At 43.4% G+C, this 21,835-nt stretch overlaps 5 protein-coding genes across 5 annotated transcripts; 2 read left to right on the forward strand and 3 right to left on the reverse strand.

Annotated features, from left to right (window-relative positions):
• The first annotated feature begins 42 nt into the window (after positions 1–42).
• On the forward strand, positions 43–4,420 carry BDB00DRAFT_523998 (uncharacterized protein). Its single transcript, XM_053117726.1, has 11 exons — positions 43–411; positions 506–597; positions 674–734; positions 862–1,211; positions 1,312–1,603; positions 1,701–1,924; positions 2,014–2,328; positions 2,433–2,660; positions 2,726–2,894; positions 2,990–4,244; positions 4,313–4,420. The coding sequence occupies exons 1-10, from the start codon at positions 174–176 to the stop codon at positions 4,003–4,005; spliced, it is 2,985 nt and encodes a 994-aa protein (XP_052977132.1). The 5' UTR covers positions 43–173; the 3' UTR covers positions 4,006–4,244; positions 4,313–4,420.
• Positions 4,421–4,766: 346 nt separating this feature from the next.
• Positions 4,767–6,372, reverse strand: BDB00DRAFT_789945 (4-hydroxyphenylpyruvate dioxygenase; the record flags this gene model as incomplete). The annotated part of the gene is made up of 5 exons (XM_053120917.1): positions 4,767–5,448; positions 5,550–5,665; positions 5,743–5,832; positions 5,973–6,299; positions 6,370–6,372. 5 exons carry the CDS (start codon positions 6,370–6,372, stop codon positions 4,767–4,769), a joined length of 1,218 nt encoding a protein of 405 aa, XP_052977133.1.
• A 4,074-nt stretch (positions 6,373–10,446) lies between these two features.
• Positions 10,447–12,251, forward strand: BDB00DRAFT_524159 (mitochondrial carrier domain-containing protein). The gene is made up of 3 exons (XM_053117727.1): positions 10,447–10,905; positions 11,028–12,057; positions 12,117–12,251. Exons 1-3 carry the CDS (start codon positions 10,531–10,533, stop codon positions 12,134–12,136), a joined length of 1,425 nt encoding a protein of 474 aa, XP_052977134.1. The 5' UTR covers positions 10,447–10,530; the 3' UTR covers positions 12,137–12,251.
• Positions 12,252–12,365: 114 nt separating this feature from the next.
• BDB00DRAFT_768076 (potassium/sodium efflux P-type ATPase) lies at positions 12,366–15,795 on the reverse strand (the record flags this gene model as incomplete). Its single annotated transcript, XM_053119709.1, has 4 exons — positions 12,366–14,048; positions 14,115–14,823; positions 14,898–15,217; positions 15,304–15,795. 4 exons carry the CDS (start codon positions 15,793–15,795, stop codon positions 12,366–12,368), a joined length of 3,204 nt encoding a protein of 1,067 aa, XP_052977135.1.
• Positions 15,796–16,920: 1,125 nt separating this feature from the next.
• BDB00DRAFT_883997 (phosphatidate cytidylyltransferase) lies at positions 16,921–17,639 on the reverse strand (the record flags this gene model as incomplete). Its single annotated transcript, XM_053128289.1, has 3 exons — positions 16,921–17,136; positions 17,337–17,505; positions 17,611–17,639. 3 exons carry the CDS (start codon positions 17,637–17,639, stop codon positions 16,921–16,923), a joined length of 414 nt encoding a protein of 137 aa, XP_052977136.1.
• Between the last annotated feature and the right edge of the window lie 4,196 nt (positions 17,640–21,835).

Here is a 21,835-nt window from a genome sequence, read left to right on the forward strand (position 1 = left end):
AGTTATTGTTTGATTGTAAACGTGAACGAAATGGATCGATTAATCAACAAGAGGAACAAAACTTGGAAAAAAAACTTGTGCACTGACTCTTAAAGGAGAAAACCAACCTTCTCGTTTATTTTGATTATTAAGATCTAATCCTAGTTCGTTTTTTATATAATCTTCAAAGTCAAATGTTAAGCCTTTGTGATCCAAAGAAAAGATTGGCGGTGCGAGCATTTTGTAAAGCACAAAGGTGTGTGCGTTTACCGAACAACAACACAGAACTTACATTTATGGGAAAAGCAATTGAAGTTCCGCGCCCAATTTCTGCTTGCCACGAACATACTGGTGCTTATGCTTCTGCTACGTCTTTGGTTACCAGCATTCGAACAATGGTCGTAGCACGTCGAAAATGGCTCTGCTTGTCAAGTAAGTGAAAGCAAACGTTTCTATAAAGAAAGCTTGAGAAACGACTAAAGATTGGTTATGCAATATTACTGTGTTTGGCTTACGTGCTCAATAGCTATAGCCGCACTACTCCTTGCTCGTAGCAGTTTAGCCAACGACTTGTCTGAGTCGACAAGTAGCAGCAGTAGTACACCAGACGATCAGCATGTACGATCTGACAAACCATCAGAAATAAATTTAAAAGTCTAATCTCGATAATCGTTTTGCCCATAACCTTATGTAGGTTTTACAAGCCCAAGTTGAACACCATGACTCTAGTTCAACTGTTAACCCTGAAGAGCAAGGTACAAGAAGAAGAAATAGAGGATAGAGAGAGAGAGAGAGTGTGTGTGTGTGTGGTAAATTAATGTGATATCCAAGGAGGGCAAAGGTTGGATATGAACATGTAACGTCCATTATCTTTTATGCTAGGTCAACTGTTGTATCGAGTCGCTTTACAATACCTAAACGCCATCGAAAACAGCGCGTCAACGTCCACCAAAGCGGATCACCAACTTGCGATTACCAACGGTATATTCGACTCGGTTTTAACAGCAGTTAGGACAGTAGTATCAGGAGTTTGGTCAGGCAGCAGTAGTGACGATGACAACGACGTAAAAAGCAACAATAACCATAACCATGAAAAGACCACCACGACGACAAATGCGCCTCCATCTGTACAAAACGACGATCGGCTACGTATTGCAACAACAATGTTGGAAAAAGCCGGCATGACCTATGGCAACGACGACGCGCTATTCTTGCTTGCAGATATTAATTTCGCAAGTATCTCATTGGTTTAGCAACAATTTTCATCGTGGGTACTCTATAAGGAGTGGGATACTAATGACTGACCTGTACTTTCCTCTATGAATCGTACAGTATGCGAAATATACACACCCGCGCAATTACACGGCCGCGTTCGATTATTATTTCGAGCTTGCTGCGGTTGGTAACGCAACAGCACAACAAATGGTTGGATTCATGTACGCGACCGGTATTGGAAATGTTGTCGGACGAGATCAAGCCCAAGCATTATTATACCATACGTTTGCTGCTCACGGTGGCGACACCACTGCAGAAATGACTCTGGGCTATAGACATCTCTTGGGTATCGGGACGGAGCAAAAATGTGAAGATGCCATCTATTACTACCAACGAGTAGCAGAGAAAGGTAATTATTGTGTTATTGGCTATACTACGATACAATGTAAATTTGTTATTCACTGGTAGTATATACAACTGGACATAATATCATCATGCTGTGACAGCAATCAACCATTATCTTTCCGGTCCGCCTGGGGGCTATGCACCGCCATTGCCGAAGATCCGCCTTTCAGATGAAGTCGGTGGTGTTTATGGATATGGCGCAAGTGTGATGACAGATAAACGATATCGGCCAAACAGTGCAACATCCGAGCGGACAGTCAGTATTGAAGAGGTGTTACAATACTGGAGATATTTAGCACAAACCAAAGGCGACTTTGAAGCACAGGTTAGGGCGCCTACAGAACCAAGGGCTTTCTGTTATGTATAAATCTTTTTTCGACCATATACTCATCCTAGTATTATTGCTTATGATAGCTTATGCTTGGTCAAATATATTATCAAGGCACTCGTAGTATACCGCAAGATTTCCAAGAAGCACATTACTTCTTTGAACAAGTGGTTGACAAGCTTCCGACAGGAAAAATTACAGAAGCATTCCTGAACAGCAAACGTGGACGAGCAATAGGTCAAGCTGCTGGATATCTGGGCAAAATGTACAGAAGAGGAGAAGGTGTGGATGTGGATCCAGAAACGGCGTATCAATGGTTCTATTTAGGCTCAGAGCTAAATGACTCGATCTCACAAAATGGATTGGGCATGATGCATCTAGAAGGTGTGGTAGTACCCCAGGTAAAATTAGCCAAGTGATCAATTAATAAGAGGAGGCAGGAGGGAGCTGAAGAGTAGCTGTACAGAGAGAGTGGAAAAAATTACTTACACCAGTATACTTGTAGAGTCGCGATAAAGCAATTGACTATTTCAAACGTGCAGTCAAGCAGGACAATCCTGATGCTCAAGTAAACCTCGCTATTGAATATGTGAATCAAGATAACACGATCCCCAATGCTATACGACTATTTACGCTGGCAGCAGAAGCCAAACATCCTTTAGCGCAGTGGTACCTGGCGCAGCTTCATCAAGCTGGCATCGGACTAAATCCTTCGTGTCAAGTAGCGGTTTCGGTAAGTTTTGGGAGAAGGCAACGATGGAAATGCAATATATGATTGAATGCTGATAAAATGTTTAGTTTTATAAATCCATTGCTGAGCGATGTGATTGGCATAACCCAACTGTTGAGACAGCTTATGATGATTATATGAAAGGCGATATGGAAGGAGCATTACTCCATTATATGCTTGCAGCTGAACGTGGTTATGAAATTGCTCAATCCAATGTTGCCTACATACTTGATACAGGTATAATCAAGTTTTTGTCTGCAAGTTAACGCTGCCCTTTTCTTATATAGCTAACTCGCAATTTCTTTTCGATAAAACCAATCAACGACATATAGATACCCAGCTTTTGAACATAAAAAACACGTTTGGCTTAATCGAATCACCGCCACGGGATGAGGATTCTGAAGAATACGCACTTATCTATTGGTCTCGTTCAGCAAACCAAAACAACGTGGATTCCCGGGTGAAAATGGGCGACTACTATTTCCGCGGTATCGGCACACAAATCGATTATGAAAAGGCAGCAGCATGCTATCGGATAGCGGCAGAGATTGAGCTTTCGCCAATGGCCATGTGGAACTTGGGCTGGATGTATGAGAACGGACTTGGAGTGTTGAAAGATTTCCATTTAGCCAAGCGATCGTATGATAATGCCTTATCCATGAATCCTGATGCATACCTGCCTGTAAAACTTTCATTGGCCAAACTGTACCTGCGATACTATTGGGGATGGATTACACGGACAGAGATTGGCCAGGATCTGACACACGAAAACAAAGCATCGTCAGGGCCTGATGGTGCTGGAAGCGGGGATAGCGTTGAGGGCGATGGCAGCAACGCTGCGGGAAGAGCAAAGGATCATGCAGATACTGCTGCAGCTGCAGTTGCCGCAAAGGCAGCACAGGATGCAGCCCGTCGCCGTCAAGAAATTGAGGCGTATGAATACGAACGAGCACATTGGGAAATCAGTTCAGAAGAAGAATTGCGACGGAAATATAGCAAACATCTCAAGCGACTGGAGCGAGAAGAAAGCGATGATTTCATGGACCCGAGCTTTGGTCGTAGCGATTACTCGGACGACGACGATGACGATGATGACGGGTATTCCGAAGAAGACGAACTGATTGAGAGCTTAATGATTCTGGGTCTCTGTCTCTTGGTCGGTTGGCTAGTCTATATGCGCCAGTTCCGATTTGGTAACAACAATAACAATAACATAAATAACAACAACGTTGTGAATAATAATAATGCAGACAATTCTGCAGCTGCTGCTCAAAGACACTCCCGGTCTCCGACGGCGCCTAATCATCATGATCCATCACAATCACAAGGTATCCCAAACAATCAGTAGTGTGTTCCCCACCTCCCACTTTTCTCCCTATTTCTATCATCATTGCCGGTCATTGTAATTTTCTTTTCTCTATAAACCACCTCATCTTTACTCCTCCTACTTTTTTCCTTATATTGGATTACCTACTGCAAGAAATATATAAAAACATCACAGCCCAATTCTTACTACATAACTGCAGTGCACTGACGTGCTTATCAACAAGGCTAGTTTTTTTACCCTAGTACGCGTTCTTCTGGGATGTAAGTGACCTTTTTTAGCGGCTACTTGTGATCCTTACAAATATTTATAAGTTAGTTCGTGAGTGTAGCAACTGTCATGGAGTGATACAATTTCAACGACAACATCTCTCATTCGGTACTAGCTGTATTTATGGAACATCGCCTACGGTGTAGATCCATCCATAGCATGCTTCAAATGTCGTATTATTCTGTTCTTACCTAGGATGCTGGCCGTGTTCCCAATACATTTGATTCTGCAATCATCCGTCATAGAACTTTAGACTTAACAATGACTAATCGATCATCTAGCTTTCAGTAGCAACACAACACGAACTACTGTATAATGATTACGATACTTTAAAGAGATATCAAAAACAGGGTAGATGTCAGGTTAGCAATATGAGCCAAAAATGGGTCGATAAACTCGCTTTATTTTTTGTGATGGAAAGACTTTAGACAGTTTGGATAGATTGGGAGGGCAAACAAGATGGATCGAAGGAAACAGAAGTATATGAACAAAAAGTAAGGAGACAGTCAATCGCTTTAAGCGGCCGTATTCATAGGTTCGTCTGCCACAACCATATTGGTCAGGTTACCTCGCGATGCTTGCTCCTTTTCCAGTGCTTCAAACAAGCTCTTAAAGTTACCGGCACCAAAGCCATCAAAATTCCGGCGCTGAATGACCTCAAAGAATAAGGTGGGACGGTCCTCTACCGGTCGGGTAAAGATTTGCATAAGGTAGCCATTTTCATCATAATCAATCAAAATATTCTGTTTTTGCAGAGCATCCAAGTCCTCATCGATGGGTTGGTTAGCCGTCTTGTTGTGCTTGGCTATGGCTGTACGTAATGCTGTATAGTAAGTATCCGGCACACGCAAGAACCCACATCCACGTTTGCGCAAATTGCTGACAGCAGAAATGATATCATTGGTATGGATAGCGATATGCTGCACGCCTGCTCCACCGTAAAAATCGACAAATTCTTGAATGGATGATTTCTTTTTGCCTGATGCTGGCTCGTTGATCGGAACCATGATCTTTTGCGATGGATCCGTCATGACAATAGATCGCATCGCACTATATTCCGTACAAATATCCTTGTCATCAACAGACCAAAAGCGATGGAAACCAAGAACTTTTTCGTAATAATCAGTGGCATCGAGCATCATGTTTTCAGGCTGACTGCCAACCACGTGATCAATGTAGCCTAACGGCACTGGTGGTCTATCAAACATTACGAACATCATCCAGTTAAAAAACAGTGGTCAAGATAAATCAGAGTATTTGAGCTATTTTAGACCAAATTGAAAAGATTAAAGGCTTACAATATATCATCGAGGGGATCAACATAGCGTAAGGAGGTTGCAGGATCTTGATATCCTGGCAGGAAAACCCCTCTATATTTGTGGCGCTCAACAAGCGTGTGATACACATCACCATACTATAGTGTTTTCCATTGCACCATTATCATTATTAGCACGCTTTTTTAGAGATATTTCCCTTCTGAAAACTGCTTACCGTAGCAATAGTGGAGATGACAACTCGTCCATTTTCATCTTCCAGTACTTCAGGTGCCCGAATTGATTTAGCGCCACGAGCAATTGCTTGCTAAGTTTTACCGCCTCAACTATTAGATACAACCAACATCCAACCCACACGTCAAAGAATCCAACCACGATCACCCTAATTTCTCTCTCCTTCAGCAAACACCCTTTTCTCTCCAAAGGAAATCCGCATTATGTATATACTTCGTAGACTTTACGGCAATCATTGACAGTAAAAGCCACATCTTTCACTCCGTCACCGCGCTTGATAATGTCTTGAACGTATTCTGGTGTCGCGCCCGGCTGAAGGGGACATTCAAAAACAAGTGTAGCGTTGCCACAGCGTACCACATGTGCTGCCATATCACGACTACCTGTTTCAAGACCACAGTAGGCAACATGCTTGAAACCAAAGCGAGTACAATAATACGATGCCGCTTGCTTTGCATTCGTTACAGTAAATCGTAAATGATCGTAGCCTGAAAAGCGACTAGGTTGCGAGGCTCCATTGGCTTGAGGATATTCGACAGTCTATATGACATAAAAGATCAACATTTCCTCATCATATTTTTTTGAACGTGCAAAGTTCAAAACCTATTACCATATTATACCAATAACCCTTAATTTAAGACTTTCTTACCATCGCAGATCACTACCAAAAAATGTGAATGGAAATGTATGTGAGGTTGAGAGGTAGAAAAAAGAAGAAGGAAAAACAAAGGAAAGAAGGTTGCTTCACATTAGAAGCATCATGCCATCAACGCTTTCTATCACTAAATATTGCAAGGTGCAATCTTGTGGATCCGGTACCTTGCCGCTAAAATTCTAGCTGCTAAATAACGAAAATTCGTACTAGATGTAATGCATATGCATTGGATAAGAAAAGACTAACCTCTATATGGTAGTGCATCCCTGTTTCTGCAGTACTACCTAAATCTTGTATATCAGTGGATATACACAACAACAACAATACAGTCGTGTGTGTTACGCCAATAGCTACAAGATACTGACACCATATGATGCCTAAATACAGCTTTACGTTTCTGGAAGATAAATGGCTAAGTTATGCATATATAGAACGAGGTTTAACTTTTGCCTAATGTTTAAGCAAAGTGGTTCAAGCAGTGAATGTAAAGGAATAGCGGTTGTCTTATTTTTCGTACATAACAGCTTTACTGCATTTTAAACTTTACTCCAACCAATTCTGCATTGCATATGCATAAGGGGCAGAGTAAGAGAATTAGTGACACAGTAATCGGCCAATCGTTTACTTTTCTCACTGCATCGACAGGCGACAGCTTAGCATAACAAATGACATACGTAGTAGCTGTTTACATTATACATGCAATTACTGCGACCAATAACGCCAGGGCACTAAGCCTTCCATTGAAGGTTTGAAAAATAAAATATATTTTTAGGCTACGTGCATTTACTAAATGGATATGTCACTTACGACAATGCAGAATATGTAATAAAACATTCGTTTTATCAATACAACACAGTGTAAGTACTCTAGTTACTTACATGGTTGTATCACATGCGTGTTGGCCAAACGACAGATATTAATCATAGCAATATAGCTGCAATCACTTCTACGGACCATTCTATGACCAACTGTTTCATGTAAGTGGGCAGATAAGCAGCCACAATATCATTTGTTACGGGAAGTAGTCAACCTTCTTAGAGCTCAGCTAAACTCTACATGTTGATACGTATCATTAATAAGAACAAAGTGTAAAGTGGGAAAACCTCTAACGGACACGAAAGCAGGGTACATGCTATGCCATTTGATATTATTTTATACTCAGGTACGGCGGTAACTTAGCATGTATCACTAAAACTGTTAGAGCTACCAAACACATGGAATTAAATCAGAGAATAATTTCAGTGAGATATATAGTTATTATAAAGCTCTATTATGGTTGTTTTCAGTTTCATTTTTCGAGCTCTTTGGACATTCTGTGGTATATCTGAAGTTTTGAACATTGACCAATACATGCAGCCTGATATATCATCTCTGCTGTTACATACTGTACAACTCTCATATGTGCAAGAAGCGAAGAGAGAAGATGTCGATCGGTGGGAAAGAATCAGAACGCATAATACGTTCCAATGTGGTATTAAATTTAAAGTTTATACGTACTCATACGCCACATGCAAGAAAATCAAATCAATAAGGGCACAAAACACTTCCTAATTACAGTATATAGGTGCTATGATGCTTGTTAAAACATGACAGTTCCTGTTGTTTGTCAAGAACATATACATATTACATTGAACGCCTGTAATTGTAGTTTTCCATTTTTCAAACTGGAAATGATATATGCTATATCTGCGGCCACCTTTTCGTATTGCTTGAGGACATCGAGCCCTCTGATGGAGCATTTACAACTTGCCAACAAGCTCTTACATTCTATGTACTATTTACGAGTGGAATGGTACACTCCAACTTTTTTTTGTTAATAATAGTGCTGAAATGACATTATGCTCGTAGGAACCCCTGTGGCTGTGGAATAGAAGTAAGCCATTAGGTTTGGTGATAGGTCTTGCAAATTAAATATGACACTGTAATAGGATACGTACCGTATTTGATACATTCGGATTTACTACAACGTGTAAATCGTGCATGATACATCATAGCGCAGAGTTTGCTATCGTTCCCAATCATTTAGATCCAATGGTAGTGATTGGTAGCAGTCAATTTCATAAAAGATAAAGCTACAGAAATGGCAGCATGGACATTGAAGCATGTCGAGATACTTGATTTTTTTAACTTTATAAAGCCTTAATGTATAATGCTGTAATTTATAACAGCTTATTATTATTTTTTCAGTCACAATTTACTGGTGGTGCTTATCATGTGAGTATCTCCTTGATCTCCCAATGCTGAACATCTTTTTAGCCTCATTAACATGACCATGCTCGCAGAGCAGCATGACGACACCTCAACTTGCAGAGCGCAAGGGATCATTCATCCCTATATGGGATATTGAAGTGTGGTCGTCCACAAAAAGAGTCCCTTACTATGTTAGAAATAGGATGGTGTTAAAAGCTTGTGTTGTCCAGCTGCGGGTACTTATACTACACCATTTTGATATGGACCGCTCCAACAATCATGAGCGTTATCACCGCTATACTGGACATATACCACCTCGCTAAGGATTTGGCTTAGCGTCTCAAGAACATCGTGGACATAGTCTTCATCTTCCCGTTACCAGATATTTTCATCGTTGGCACAGGTATAGCTAGCAAGCAGAGCACCTTGACCAGTACTATTAAGGTCGTAACTTGGGTAGCAAACGTCTCCAAGTGTAGTGTCTGTGTGGTCACACCGCCAAAAATCGGCTTGTTGTCTTATCCTAAAATCTGGTATATATTTCAAGCTCAATCCAAGCTTGCAAAAGTCTTAATACTTTAGTTTGTTGTTTGCTTGGCGTAGTGTGGAGGGTAGTTCTCGAAAGAAAGAGTTAAAGATTGTTAAATCAGCGAAAGTAATATGAAGTCATTATCTGTAGAGCCTGAAAAGTTGATGTGAGGAAAGAAAATGTTCTATGACGACTAGAGCTAGTAATAGAAGCAATATATGGTACCTTTAGGAGGACCCAGTTGTTGCGAATGACACTAAAAGGCACAGAAACAATCACGCTACATATCAAACGCCTTCTTGGGATACGATCGGTTAGATATCAGCTTTTTCCACTGCACACTAAAAGTGTCATCGTCCTATTCAAAATCGACTCGTCCAGAATATAATCTTGTTGATCACAGCTACCGAATGATACGGTGATGGAGCCAGAACTAGCCGTAGACGTGCTGCTGCTATCGTCGCCATGATCGCTGTTTCTGCTTGGTAGTAGTCGCAGCGATTCTGGTGGAATACATCATTTTTCTTTGTTTCAACCCATTCGAGGAATACATTTGTCAAAGAATCACTTTGTATTTGCGACTCTTCCATGTAGATACGGGATAATTCACGGCCAAGGACAAAGCCTCTTTATGAGAGTAGCAAAGTAGAATTAACAATAATCGATGTTTATAAAAGTAAGAATCATAAGAAAAAGGCGACAGAAAGTAATGATCGTTGATAGATGATGGAAGCCGTTAAGTATATATATATTGAGAGAAACAACTGCCCGTCATGCGATGCTATGTAATGCAGCTACTCATGAAGCTTCTCTTTTCACGTCTTTCGTTCTTGCTGCCAAGACACAGCAGTAGTTCGAAAAAGACGGCGGACAACAAGTAGGAGTCCACGAGATGCAACGCAGTATGCGTAAGTACTTCTACTATGATAAACCAGCAAACCGACATTTACCTGGGAGTCAGTACACTCTGTAATTTTTATACGTCTTTGCATATGTTGCAATGCCACTGTCTCAAAATTTCAGAAATTGTTTTGTATGAGAATGACATATGAATGCAATGTACAATAACAATACTATGCTGTTAGTGGAGGAGTAGACGAAAATGTATTATTGATAAAAACGATGGTACGATGGACACTGTACCCCAAGGGATATACTTGCTCGCCTCAGATCTAGAAATAGTGTGTGGAACTAAAAACAACCCTGGCTGGGCAGCAGGGGAAAAAGTTGAGGAGCTTTTATCAGGAGTAGTAAGAGAACAATGAACAATTCTCGTGACACAACAACAGCAGATGACCAGCTTAAACTAATTTCTTTTGCCGCCACAATAACCAAATAGAAGCTTCGCGTCTTTTTTTTTGTGCTTCTCACTCCTCCAAAGTATCAATTAACAACTCATGCCACCCGCCGATCAGAGCCATCCATTTGCGACATTTCCTGTGGCACCTGGTAAAGGTCTTCGACCCTACTACACACCTGGCCTGACCACCGACAATTACACGGCATTTGCGGGCCAAGTTGCCTCAGCAAACCCTTATTATGCTAACGAGCATGACGACCTTATCGATTCCCGGGCAGCTGCCCGTGAGCTCGTCAATTACACTGTACTCAAATACCTCACAACAGCCATGAGCTGCCCATTCGAAGTTTCGAAAACGCTTCTACAAGTTCAATATTTACCCCATGAAGATGCCGAGATTGTTGCTACGAGACAGTCGTCGTCGTCAGATGAACACGATCAAGAACAAGAATACAATGCCGAAGCAGAGGAGGTAGAAATTTGAACACACGCGCCCATATACATGGGAGATTCCACTCTATTTTTTTATTTTACACAGAATTGAAAGCAATATGTTTAAACTTATGCAAAAACGGTATATGTATATCGGAAAAGCAGCTTTCAGAAGAAGAAGGTGACGATGATGACGACTTTTATGGCACGGGTAACGCCAGCACTACCAACGCGACGACGCTGAACCACGACGACCCAGAATTCAAACAACACATGGACGTCGATGCAAACGGATACGTCATTCGTAAAAGCGTGTATGACGACGCGACGCGACCACCGTATCAACTTAAACCACTCGATGGGGGTGTGTGGCAAGGCATGGGTCGACTCATGAAGCAGCCGCATGAAGGCTGGCGCGCCTTATTCAAGGGCCAGTACACCAACTGGCTCTATGAAATTGCACACTTGTTCTTCCAACCTACGCTCGAGGGCACTTTAAACGATTTATTCGACTTGTATGACGATACCATTCCACTCGTACACCTTGACCGTGTCGGTCCCAACCTTGCTACACTCGTCGGCAGTAACCTAATTGTTGGCTTCCTATTGAGCCCGCTCGAGTTGATCCGTACGCGGTTAGTGGTGCAGTCTGCATCCCCTCTGCACCGCAAATACAAAGGACCACTGCACGCACTCAAGACCATTCTCGCCGAGGAAGGAGGTCTCCGCGGCCTGTATCTTTCACCGCACCATTTGTGGCCTACACTGTTGTATCATACCATCACGCCACTTGTTCAAAACACAACGCCGCTGATCATTGATCGGCTGTTCAGGATTTCTGCAAACGACTCTCCATTTCTATACAGTTTGGCCGAGCTAGGACTGAATACGTTGGAAATTGCCATCACATTGCCCCTGGATACCATTCGCAAGCGCATGCAGTGCCAGATCCGCTCCCGAGTTCCTGGGAAGAAGCGCTTTGCGCCTATCGTCGCACTTCGACCGGTGCCGTATACGGGCGTCGTAGACGCATGTTATCGAATTGTCAAGGAAGAGGGAGGACGAAGGAATAAGGGAAAAAAGCGTAGTATGATAACGGGCATGGGATTGCGTGGACTCTACCAGGGATTCAGTATGCAATGTACATCCAACGTTGTCCTGTTTGTGCTGCATGCTATCAATGGCGTTGAAGGTAAGGACAAGAACCCCTCTAAGAGAGTAATGAAGATGACTGATGAACGATATGCATAGATGACTACGAAGACTTTTAGGACGTAAAGCAATAAATATAATCTTTAATAATAAGAAGCATGGTGTATTCGGTAATGTCTACTGACTAATAAGGGAGAATTATACATTGCGAGAGATAGGAGATAATGAGGTGGAGGATTTGGGGAATAGAAAGTTACATATGAATATATAATACAAATGCCCGGCTTTTTTGTTCTGTTATAATCTGTACAAGTTATTTGCTTTCAAACACCAGAACGTTTTATGTTTTTACTCGCTAGAAAGCCGACCAGCTTTTTCGTCATGCTCGGCTTGTTCGGTTTGCTGTCGGCGGGCAAGCTTTCGTCGGTGGGAGATTCTCTTAAAGTACTTCCAGATCTCGGTGATGGCCATGTAGATGAAGCAAGAAGCAAAGACCATACCCCATTCCCAGGAAATACCCTTGTGCTTGAATACGACAGTGTCGAGAACGGGCACGTAAAGAGCAATGAACATGAGACACATACAGCCGACGGTAGACCACAAGAGGTAGTAGTTCTGGCGACGCTTGACCAATCCTTTCCACGTCCAGATGGGGTTCAACAAGTCACGGCAGGTGAAACCATGCAGCAACACCATGATCGTCAGTGCAGCAAATACAGCGCCACGGGCCCTGAACACGACCTCGCAGGTATCATTGTATTCACCGTTACAATCAGTGCCAAGCGACTCGTGGCCATTGCCCCAGCCATAGATGACGACGATAAAGTTGAGCAGACAGATGATACCAATGACACTACCGTAAAAGATAATGTCAAGAACGTTGGGCCAGGCAAAGAGACCTTCGCTGGTAGGACGCGGGGGCACAAGCATCTGGTCGGGATGGACAGGTTCCAAGCCCAAGCTCATGGCAGGAGGCGAAGAGGTCAAGATGTTGTTGAAAAGAATCTGCAATGGGGTCATCAAGAAGACGGATTCTCCATCTTTGATGAAACACAGACCGATGATAAGAGGAACAACTTCGGCGATGTTACCAGTAACCATGTGGACGACGAAGCGGGAAATGTTGGCAAATACACGACGGCCTTCTTCAATGGCCTTGACAATGGTAGCAAAGTTATCATCGACGAGCACAATATCGGCGGCCTGCTTGGCAACATCCGAGCCGTTTTGACCCATGGCAATACCAATATCTGCTTCCTTCAAACTAGGCGAATCGTTAACACCGTCACCCGTCATGCCAGCAATGCGCTTGCGTCGATGAAGAGCTTCAATCATCTTGACCTTGGTGTCGGGAGAGCAGCGAGCAATGACGAGAGGAAGTTGGGGCAACGCGTCGACTTGTTCCTCAGTCAGTTTGTCGAACTTGGTGGCAGTCATGACGAGTTCTTCTTGCGGCTTGCCGTCAAGACCATAGCGTTCGGGCAGAATGCTGACTTCGCGGGCAATGGCGGTAGCAGTAGCAGCGTGGTCACCAGTCAACATGTGGACAGTGATACCGGCAAGGTGGCACTGCTCGACAGCTTCCTTGGATTCGGCTCGTGGAGGATCGTAGATACCGACCAAACCCAAAAAGTTCATACCTTGCTCGATTTCCTCACGCTTAAAAGTTTCAGGGCCAACAGGACCTTCGGCCTTGACCTTGCGGATACCGAGCGACAGAACACGGAGACCGCCCTTGGCGAGCTCTTCGACTTGAGGCAAGACCAGTTCTTCGAGTTCACTGCCTTGCATCGACTTGATTTCGTCTTCTTCGCTGTACTGCACACCAGCACAGGTGCCCAAGACACGTTCAGTGGCACCCTTGATGAAGGCATAGTAGGAACCGTCGGGAGCTTGAGCGAGGATGCTCATGCGCTTGATCGATGAATCGAAAGGATACTCGGCAATCAACTTCCAGTTTTCGCCCTTCTCCGACTTGGTGAGGGAAGGCTTACCCATCTGGACTTTGTGTGCAAACACTTGCAGGGCAACCTAATCCGCATTGGGTTAACTTCTTGCGTTCTTTGTGTTCCCCGAGACCCAGAAAACGCAACTTACCTCAGTTGGATCACCCATGCCGTGATAGTCACCCGTCTCCTTGTCCTTGCGGAGTTCGCTCATGTTACACAACGCACCAGTCAACGCCAACTGGTGCAAGCCTGATGTGAAGCCATCCTTGGTCATCACCTTGTCGTCGCTTTCGCGGGTAAAGTCGCCTTCGATCGAGAAACCAAGGCCGCCAACCTTGAAGAAGCCTTCGTCAGGACGCCACAAACGGGTCAGCACCATCTTGGACTGAGTCAGGGTACCGGTCTTGTCAGAGCAGACGTTGGTCACAGAACCGAGCAATTCAAGAGCAGAGATCTTGCGGACGAGAGCATTCGCTTTGGCCATGCTGTGGACACCAAAAGCCTGAGTCAACGTAACCACGGCAACCAGGGCTTCGGGAATCGCAGAGATGGCAGTGGAAATGGCATAGAGGATTTGACCTTTTTCGATATTGAACTTGGCTACCGCGAATACAATGATGACGGAAATAATGGCAACCACGAGTAGAACGAGAGCCATACGATCCAGCGAGCGCTGCAGAGGAGTCTTGCGGCTGTCGTCGCTGTTCAACAGGCGAAGGGCGATCTTGCCAATTTCAGTTTGCATACCGGTGGCGGTGACAATGGCTTTACCACGGCCCTTGGTGAGGACAGTGCTGGAATACGTCATATTGACACGATCACCAAGCGGGATTTCAGAGCCTTCCAAGGTATCGATTCTAAAAGAAGATAGGGTGTTTTAGCTATCTCGGGTATTTTGTTTAACGAGGCTTCATACAAAAGAGAGACTTACACTTTGTTAACAGGAACAGATTCACCAGTGAGCAAAGCTTCATCAATGTCCATGTTGAACGATTCGATCACACGACAGTCGGCGCCAACAACATCGCCAGCCTTGAGGATGATGACATCGCCGGGAATCAACTCGCGTGTAGGTATAGTCTTGGATTGGCCATCGCGCACCACTTGACTGGTAGGCGAGGCCATCTGTCGAAGGGAATCCATAGTCTTTTCAGCCTTGTACTCTTGGGCGAAGCCGACACCGGCGTTCAAGAACATGATGGCGCAAATAACAGCACCTTCAACCCAATCTTCAAAGACAAACGAGACAACCTAAATGTGTTCCAGAGGTCAGTCAATCATGTTTGTTTGTCTGTTTGTATGCTGTCAGACTGCCCAAACTACGGGTGGAAATTTACCATTGCGACCAAAAGAATCAAGACCATGATATTGAAGAACTGCTTCAACAAGAGCTTGAATGGGTTGACACCGCCTTCGCCCTCCATTTCGTTGAAACCGGACTCTTCACGGCGAGCGTCAACCTCTTTTTGGTCCAAACCGTCTTCGAGGTCAGACTTCATCAGCTTGGCGACAGTCTCGAGATCCATGGTATGGTAGGGTGGGCCCTCGACTCGCTGCTCTTCGGTCTTGCGTGCCTTCCGCCGCTTGACGAGGTTGACCTTTTTCATGAGCACACTGCGGACGGAGCGCGCATCAAAGGAGATACTACTCTGGCCCGTGGACGAGCGAGTAAGCGAACGTTGATTTATCTTTTCATGGTTGGCTTGACTAGTAGGAGCTGACTGATCGGCAAAAGTGATCGTAGTGTTCTGATTGTTCTGCTGACTACTGCTGTTGTTGTTGTTGTTGTTGTTGCTAGTGTTGATTTGCTCTTGCTTAGAATCGGACATAAAGAAGCATGTACGTCGCAGAAAATAGAAAGATAAAGAGGGAGGACGCTTGACGGGAACCGTATCTCGCTCATCTTTGAGCTTCTTTTATACATTTTTCGAAAATAGAAAACGGGTTTCGGAACTCTTGCTGCTAATACTGTTTGCAGAAGCTTACCGGTTTTGAAACCTATCACATGATGCAGTCTTGGGGGGTGGGGGGCGGGGCGGGGGGTGAAGGAGCTCCAATTCCCCGATAAAGGGTGCACAGCAGAAAAAACACCAGGTCCATACTCCCCCCACCGTGGCACGGATGATTGGCGTACAGCGCTTGAGCCTTTGGCGCACACTTTCTATTTTCGGACACCATTGTTACTTTCCTCGCTTTCCATCCAACCTTTAGATCGCCCTTACCAGGATTTTGACAATTGCGAAACCAGCATCGTAGACTCGGTAAAACGGAATTCAAAAAGGCCCAATGACTATTGCTTACTTTATTGCTGCTGCTCTTGCGATCTGCCTAGCAGCCAGTGTCACTCTTACTTTGGGAGCAGTCTTTCTGCAAGCTTTGTATTCGCGCCACAGAATCAAGCGGGCTGCATTGCGTGCAAGAGGTGTCCTTATTTGTTAAAGGAGATGGTCTAGAAGTGATAGCGGAAAAACGGTAAATTCTTTTTGTAAACAGAAAAATAGAAAAAGTGGAGAAACATAGTTTGAGAGCAAAGCGGATGAGCACGAACGACGTTCCTTGTCATCATCATCATCATCTTTCCTTTCCGACGCGAGAATCAAAAAAAGGTACGACATTGAGAAAGATATCCTTCCCGACGGCCTTTGCTGCCCCGCCTTTGCTTGATTACGTCTTTTTTTTTTTTTTTTCTTACAAAAGTACTGCGCTTACCGGAATTGGTGTGTTCAACCCCATGGTGCTGCTTGACCATATATGGCAAGTCGAGCCAACGTGGTGTCCCATTTCCTTCCTTAGCTTCTCACAAGATAGGTTGCCATGGAAACTTCAGAAGACCTGCTGAGCAACAAACACACACAGCAGCCTCCATAGCACAACAGCACGATCACCCCAACTCAGCAAACTAGCCCAAATCGTGTGTTTTATTTTTTTTTCTCACGAAGAGGATCATCCATCCATCAACAAGAAAGCGAGTGTCTATAGGCAAATGTGAAGGCACCCATCAGCAATTGGCAGTCCATGCGGTCCGTCATTCCGCCATGACCTGGGATGAGTTGGTCAAAGTCCTTGATCCCAGATGCACGTTTGATGGCGCTTGCTAGGAACCCGCCAAAAGGTGCAGCGCACGAGGCGTAGATAGCGAGGATGATGCCGTGATAAGGATCATCTTGCATCTGACTCGATTGTTAGTAGGGAGGACGACACTGCATGTTCACAATGCTTTGACATATTTCATCTTACCATAACGCGTCCCAGCTAATGAGTATGTATTTGTTGTTTCAAATCCGTAATAAAAGTTAATAGATCGATCCCACATTAAAATTTTGCCTCTGTGACGATACCACCACCACCACCAATGGAACATGAGGATTACCAGGAAGCCACAGCAAAGTGTAAGGATGCCGGCACCGACAAAGCCTTCCAGTGTCTTGTTAGGACTCAGCCGGAAAAGCGGTGTTCGTCCTACAGTTCGCCCACAGCCATAGGCAGCCACGTCGTTGCAGACGACCAGGAGCGTTGGAAAGACGAACCTAAATTTCCCTCTTTGTTATCAGCAGCAGGATGATGTGTAGTGGGCAAATCGGGGCATCTGTTTGAGTTTCACGAACCAGTTTACTCCGTGCAAGGTGTTTGTGATCACGAAATACATCTGGACTGCCGTAAAGAAAACACACATGTGGATCCATCCGAAATGGATAAGTTGCTTTTGAACATGCTGCGGCTGTAGAGAACCAATGGAAACCATGAACCCTTGATAATATGGCCATATACAGAGAGCACGAACATGCATCTAATTAGAACAGCCATGTTCTTGTTCCTGGGTCTGGTTGATGATGATATATAGAACGTACATAGAGTGTAAAGGATAATGCAAGAAAGTCGGTGGGGCTTCCAGATGCTTTCTGAGCTCACCCACAAAGTACTTATTCCGAAAGCTAGCCTTTTTTTTTAGGGTGTACGATATCACAAAGATAGAGATTAATTAGCTCATTAACCTTCTCCCGGATGGGTCGTGCTTCGTTGTAATGAATAGTACCAGTCCATGAGTGCAGCAAAGTTGCTACCGTCTCCAATAGCATGATGATGACTTTGACCACCGTGATCGGCACACGCTATTTGTCGTAATTCCTGTTACAACCAGATGGCGCATATGATAGTAATTGTGGTACAAACAGATACTCTGAACTTTAGTATCTTATGGAAGTCTCCTCTCATGGGATCAAGTGCACGGGCCCCAGTGTATAAGGCTATATATATACTTCCAATGTCTCAAATGTTACCTGGAATACCTTGCATTCGATAGCAAACACCATTGCGAGAAGGCCGTATCGACCAAGCACAATGACTACCAAGCCAAGCCCACCAGTCATACATACTCCAGCTACAAGACGTTGATAAGTGGTTCGTGCCATTGGATGGTTTCAAAAAGAAATCTTTTTCCCATTCATTTGTTTCACCAATATATAGGGTGCATGCACGTACCTTCTCCTTTTTTTTTCCACGTTGATGGGTATCAGCGTATTCGGACCACACTTGAAACCAACTGGTTTTTTCCCTGTTTCCATCCAATCCTGACATGCGGTGCTTGGGGTCCCGCATACTTTGTTTAGCCAAGTTCATTTGTGTCACTCCGCTCCTCGTCAACGAATCAAGATCTTTCTCTTTGGTAACTGATAACGCTACCTTATTTTGCCTTCCTTGCGGAGCTCGATAAAAGGGAAAAGCTGTTGTGAATGTGCCCGGCGTATTCAGTGTTAGAGAGCGGCGGTGACACACGACCACTATGTCTCTTATCCGATTGCCAAAGTTGTTGGTGCGAAGATGTATGATCTGTCCTAGCTGCAGTCAAGCTGATGGGCCCTCCACGATTTTCATATGAGGATCACTTGATTCTCAAGCACTTTTTTTGTCCTTTAAAAGTGATTTGCTTACTGATGTCCTTTGAGAAAGCCAACGTCTGCTGAGCACAACCCATCGACTTTTTCCAGAGGCGGACATTTTTTATTTTTTAACTTGTTTATCCTTAACTCAAAGCGAAGGCCGAGCGCGGAAAAAGAACTTATATTAAGATGGTGTATGGAGGACGAGCGGCGATGCAATTAGGTATATATCCAATACGTATCTATAACCCGCGCGTGTGCTTACCCGGATTTCGAGTGATGCAAAAGCGGAACTCTTTCCGCTTTTCTATATGCTAAAGTCATGTGCCTACCAAAAACGCTAACAGCTACTACTTGTATGGTAGATAACAATACCGACCACCCCTTTTCAATTTCGCACAAGATGTATGTATACACATTATTCTGTGTGTCATATAAATGCAGCAGCCGTACCTAGCTATATAGCATTTGTACATGCGGATATATAAACTGATCCATTGCTATGAGTATTACTATAATCGATGTGATGTAGTTTGATGATGTGAGACGCATAAATGCATTTGCGTTTCCTCGTGTTCCCACATGCCCCCGCCAAGTCATCATACCACCACTCGATCTCGCTGTAAATGGGAAGAGCTAGTCAAAAACGTCAACTACGATTACCATTCTTGGCTTCAACATACGGGCTATTTGTTTGTTTGTTATCGTTGTGTGTGCCGTGGAACATACCGACAATTCTATTGCGCTACACGTGGTGCAGCTATCAGCCGATCAGCACTCTTCACCATAAAGATCTTACTCTAAGATCAAAATAACATGCCCTCCTTTTTAGGCGTTCTACTCAAGACATACACTAAAGACTTACTTTCATGTTTTGTTTCCACTCCAATCACTATCGACATCATCTCTATCACTTCCGGTCAGTTCACCAATATTTTTTTTTGTTACATGTTACATGTTATATTGTGCTGTTGTGCATCCAGTTTTCAACTCGCTATTGTGATAACGATTCACACACGATACTGCCTAAAAAAGCCAATGTCAATGACGTCCGGCATGTTGCTTCTCCATGAATTCTATCGGAAACACGAGTCTTTATCAAAGACCGTACTTTTTAATATCACCTTAGTGATAGAGCTCATTCCCCTGTTGAGTATGAAAGCACACCCCCAGCATCTTGATTTATCCCTTTAATGCTGATTTAACGATTCCCGCGGTAAATCATCATCAAATTCAAGTTGTAAAAGGAAAATTCAACTTTTTTGCTTTCAAAACTGTATGCGTGTCATCCGCCGCACACATACTCATTCAAGCATCGTACATTGTGTTATAGGGTGCCTATCAACACCAAGCGAGGTGAAAGTCGTGGTCACGCCTGTTGAACTTGCTTCCGCTTCTAATGAATATAAATGAAGGGGATGACTAAATGATTCAATCTGCTACAAGCAATAACAGAAGTGTAGGCACCAGCCATCAGAAGCTGATGTCGTCATTGCTAAAACCAACCACTCACCCCAAAAAAAAACAGTAGCAATCATCGTCCTTGCTATTTCCATGAATCACCACTCTCTCTATATGCTATTCTTTTTTCGCTGCGTTGCTGTCGTCGCCATAATTATATATAGCAATGATAGTTCGATACATTGACCTTGTATCAGAAACCCGTAAGACGTCAGCAATAATTACAACCACTTTTAACTTATGAAAGATCCAACAATGCCTCGTCAATTAAGCCATTATTTGTAGAACAGAGAAGTGATTGCTCACGTCAATACTGCATAGGCAAAAATAGCGTTAATGTAACGAGCTTATTGAGAGTCCAGTTCCGTGTTGTAGCGATCGGTTAATATTAGAGGGCATTGAGATATCACGATGCATGTGTGCAAGACAGATCGATGAAGAATTAGTAGTGCTACTTTCTGTCATGAATGAAAATCTGACGGTTACGAAAGTTCCCTACTAAATGGTTAAAGGGTAAGAGGAGGTTACGCTCTAGATTCACTGTTCTTCTTTTCTTTGTTTATTTGTTACCTTCCTCAAACGCAATTTTACTGATTATTCCTGTTGTTCTTTTATGCGATCAGCCTCATGTCTCGACAGACACAAAAATAGTCAATTGTACACGCACCGCGCTTTCTCCCCGTTGCATTAGGTCGAGATCTGAGTGGTGGTACCATATTTGGTAGTATTGAATACGTTATCGTGATATATTTAAAGTTTTGTGGAACAACTCCCAAAGACAATAAGAAATAGTCCTGGGAACAACATACAATATTTATGCAGCATCATATACAATGAAATATCGCTGTAACTTTTTAAAGTTTCTTACGAGGAGCAATAGGTATTATGTGCTTAATGTAGCCATGATGAGCATTTAACACTTTCAATTGTTGTTGCGACGAAAACTAATGTGACACTGGTGGTGCAATAAGGAGAAATATTTATCCGAAAAGCGCCGCGATAGGCTTTTGTTGCAGTTGTTATGGTCTATTCTTTTCCTCTCTCCTTTAACTGATTCAAAGATACATCATTTATCTATATTAAGGAAGACTAAATGGACTGGCGCCTATCATATCCGCATGCAATTTCATCTATGTGATGTGCAAATAGATGATACAGCAGCATTTTCTATTACAGTACTGGTGGTCAGATATGTATTGTACAGATTACTTACAGGGGTTCCCCGTTTAATTTCACTCTCAATAAGATAAACCCTCAGTTATTTCAACTTTTTTCTATATCTCCTTTTAGCATAAAACACTGCTTGAATCAAGCTCGTTCTGTGTCAACCCTCAGTAGCTTCAACACTTCATAGACTCTGTTTGAGGTTGAAATCAAACGGGGAACCTTTGTATTTAAAAAAAAAGAGAAACAAAGAGCTTGGTATTAGAGTAACGCAAAAAAGAATGATTTGACTGTTGCGACAGCAGGTAGTTGGTTGAATACAATTACTTTTTTTCTTCTGCTACAATAGATTACATACAACAAACAA

Source organism: Zychaea mexicana, assembly GCF_025766255.1.
Source record: "Zychaea mexicana strain RSA 1403 chromosome Unknown BDB00scaffold_65, whole genome shotgun sequence".
Classification (NCBI taxonomy): domain Eukaryota; kingdom Fungi; phylum Mucoromycota; class Mucoromycetes; order Mucorales; family Lichtheimiaceae; genus Zychaea; species Zychaea mexicana.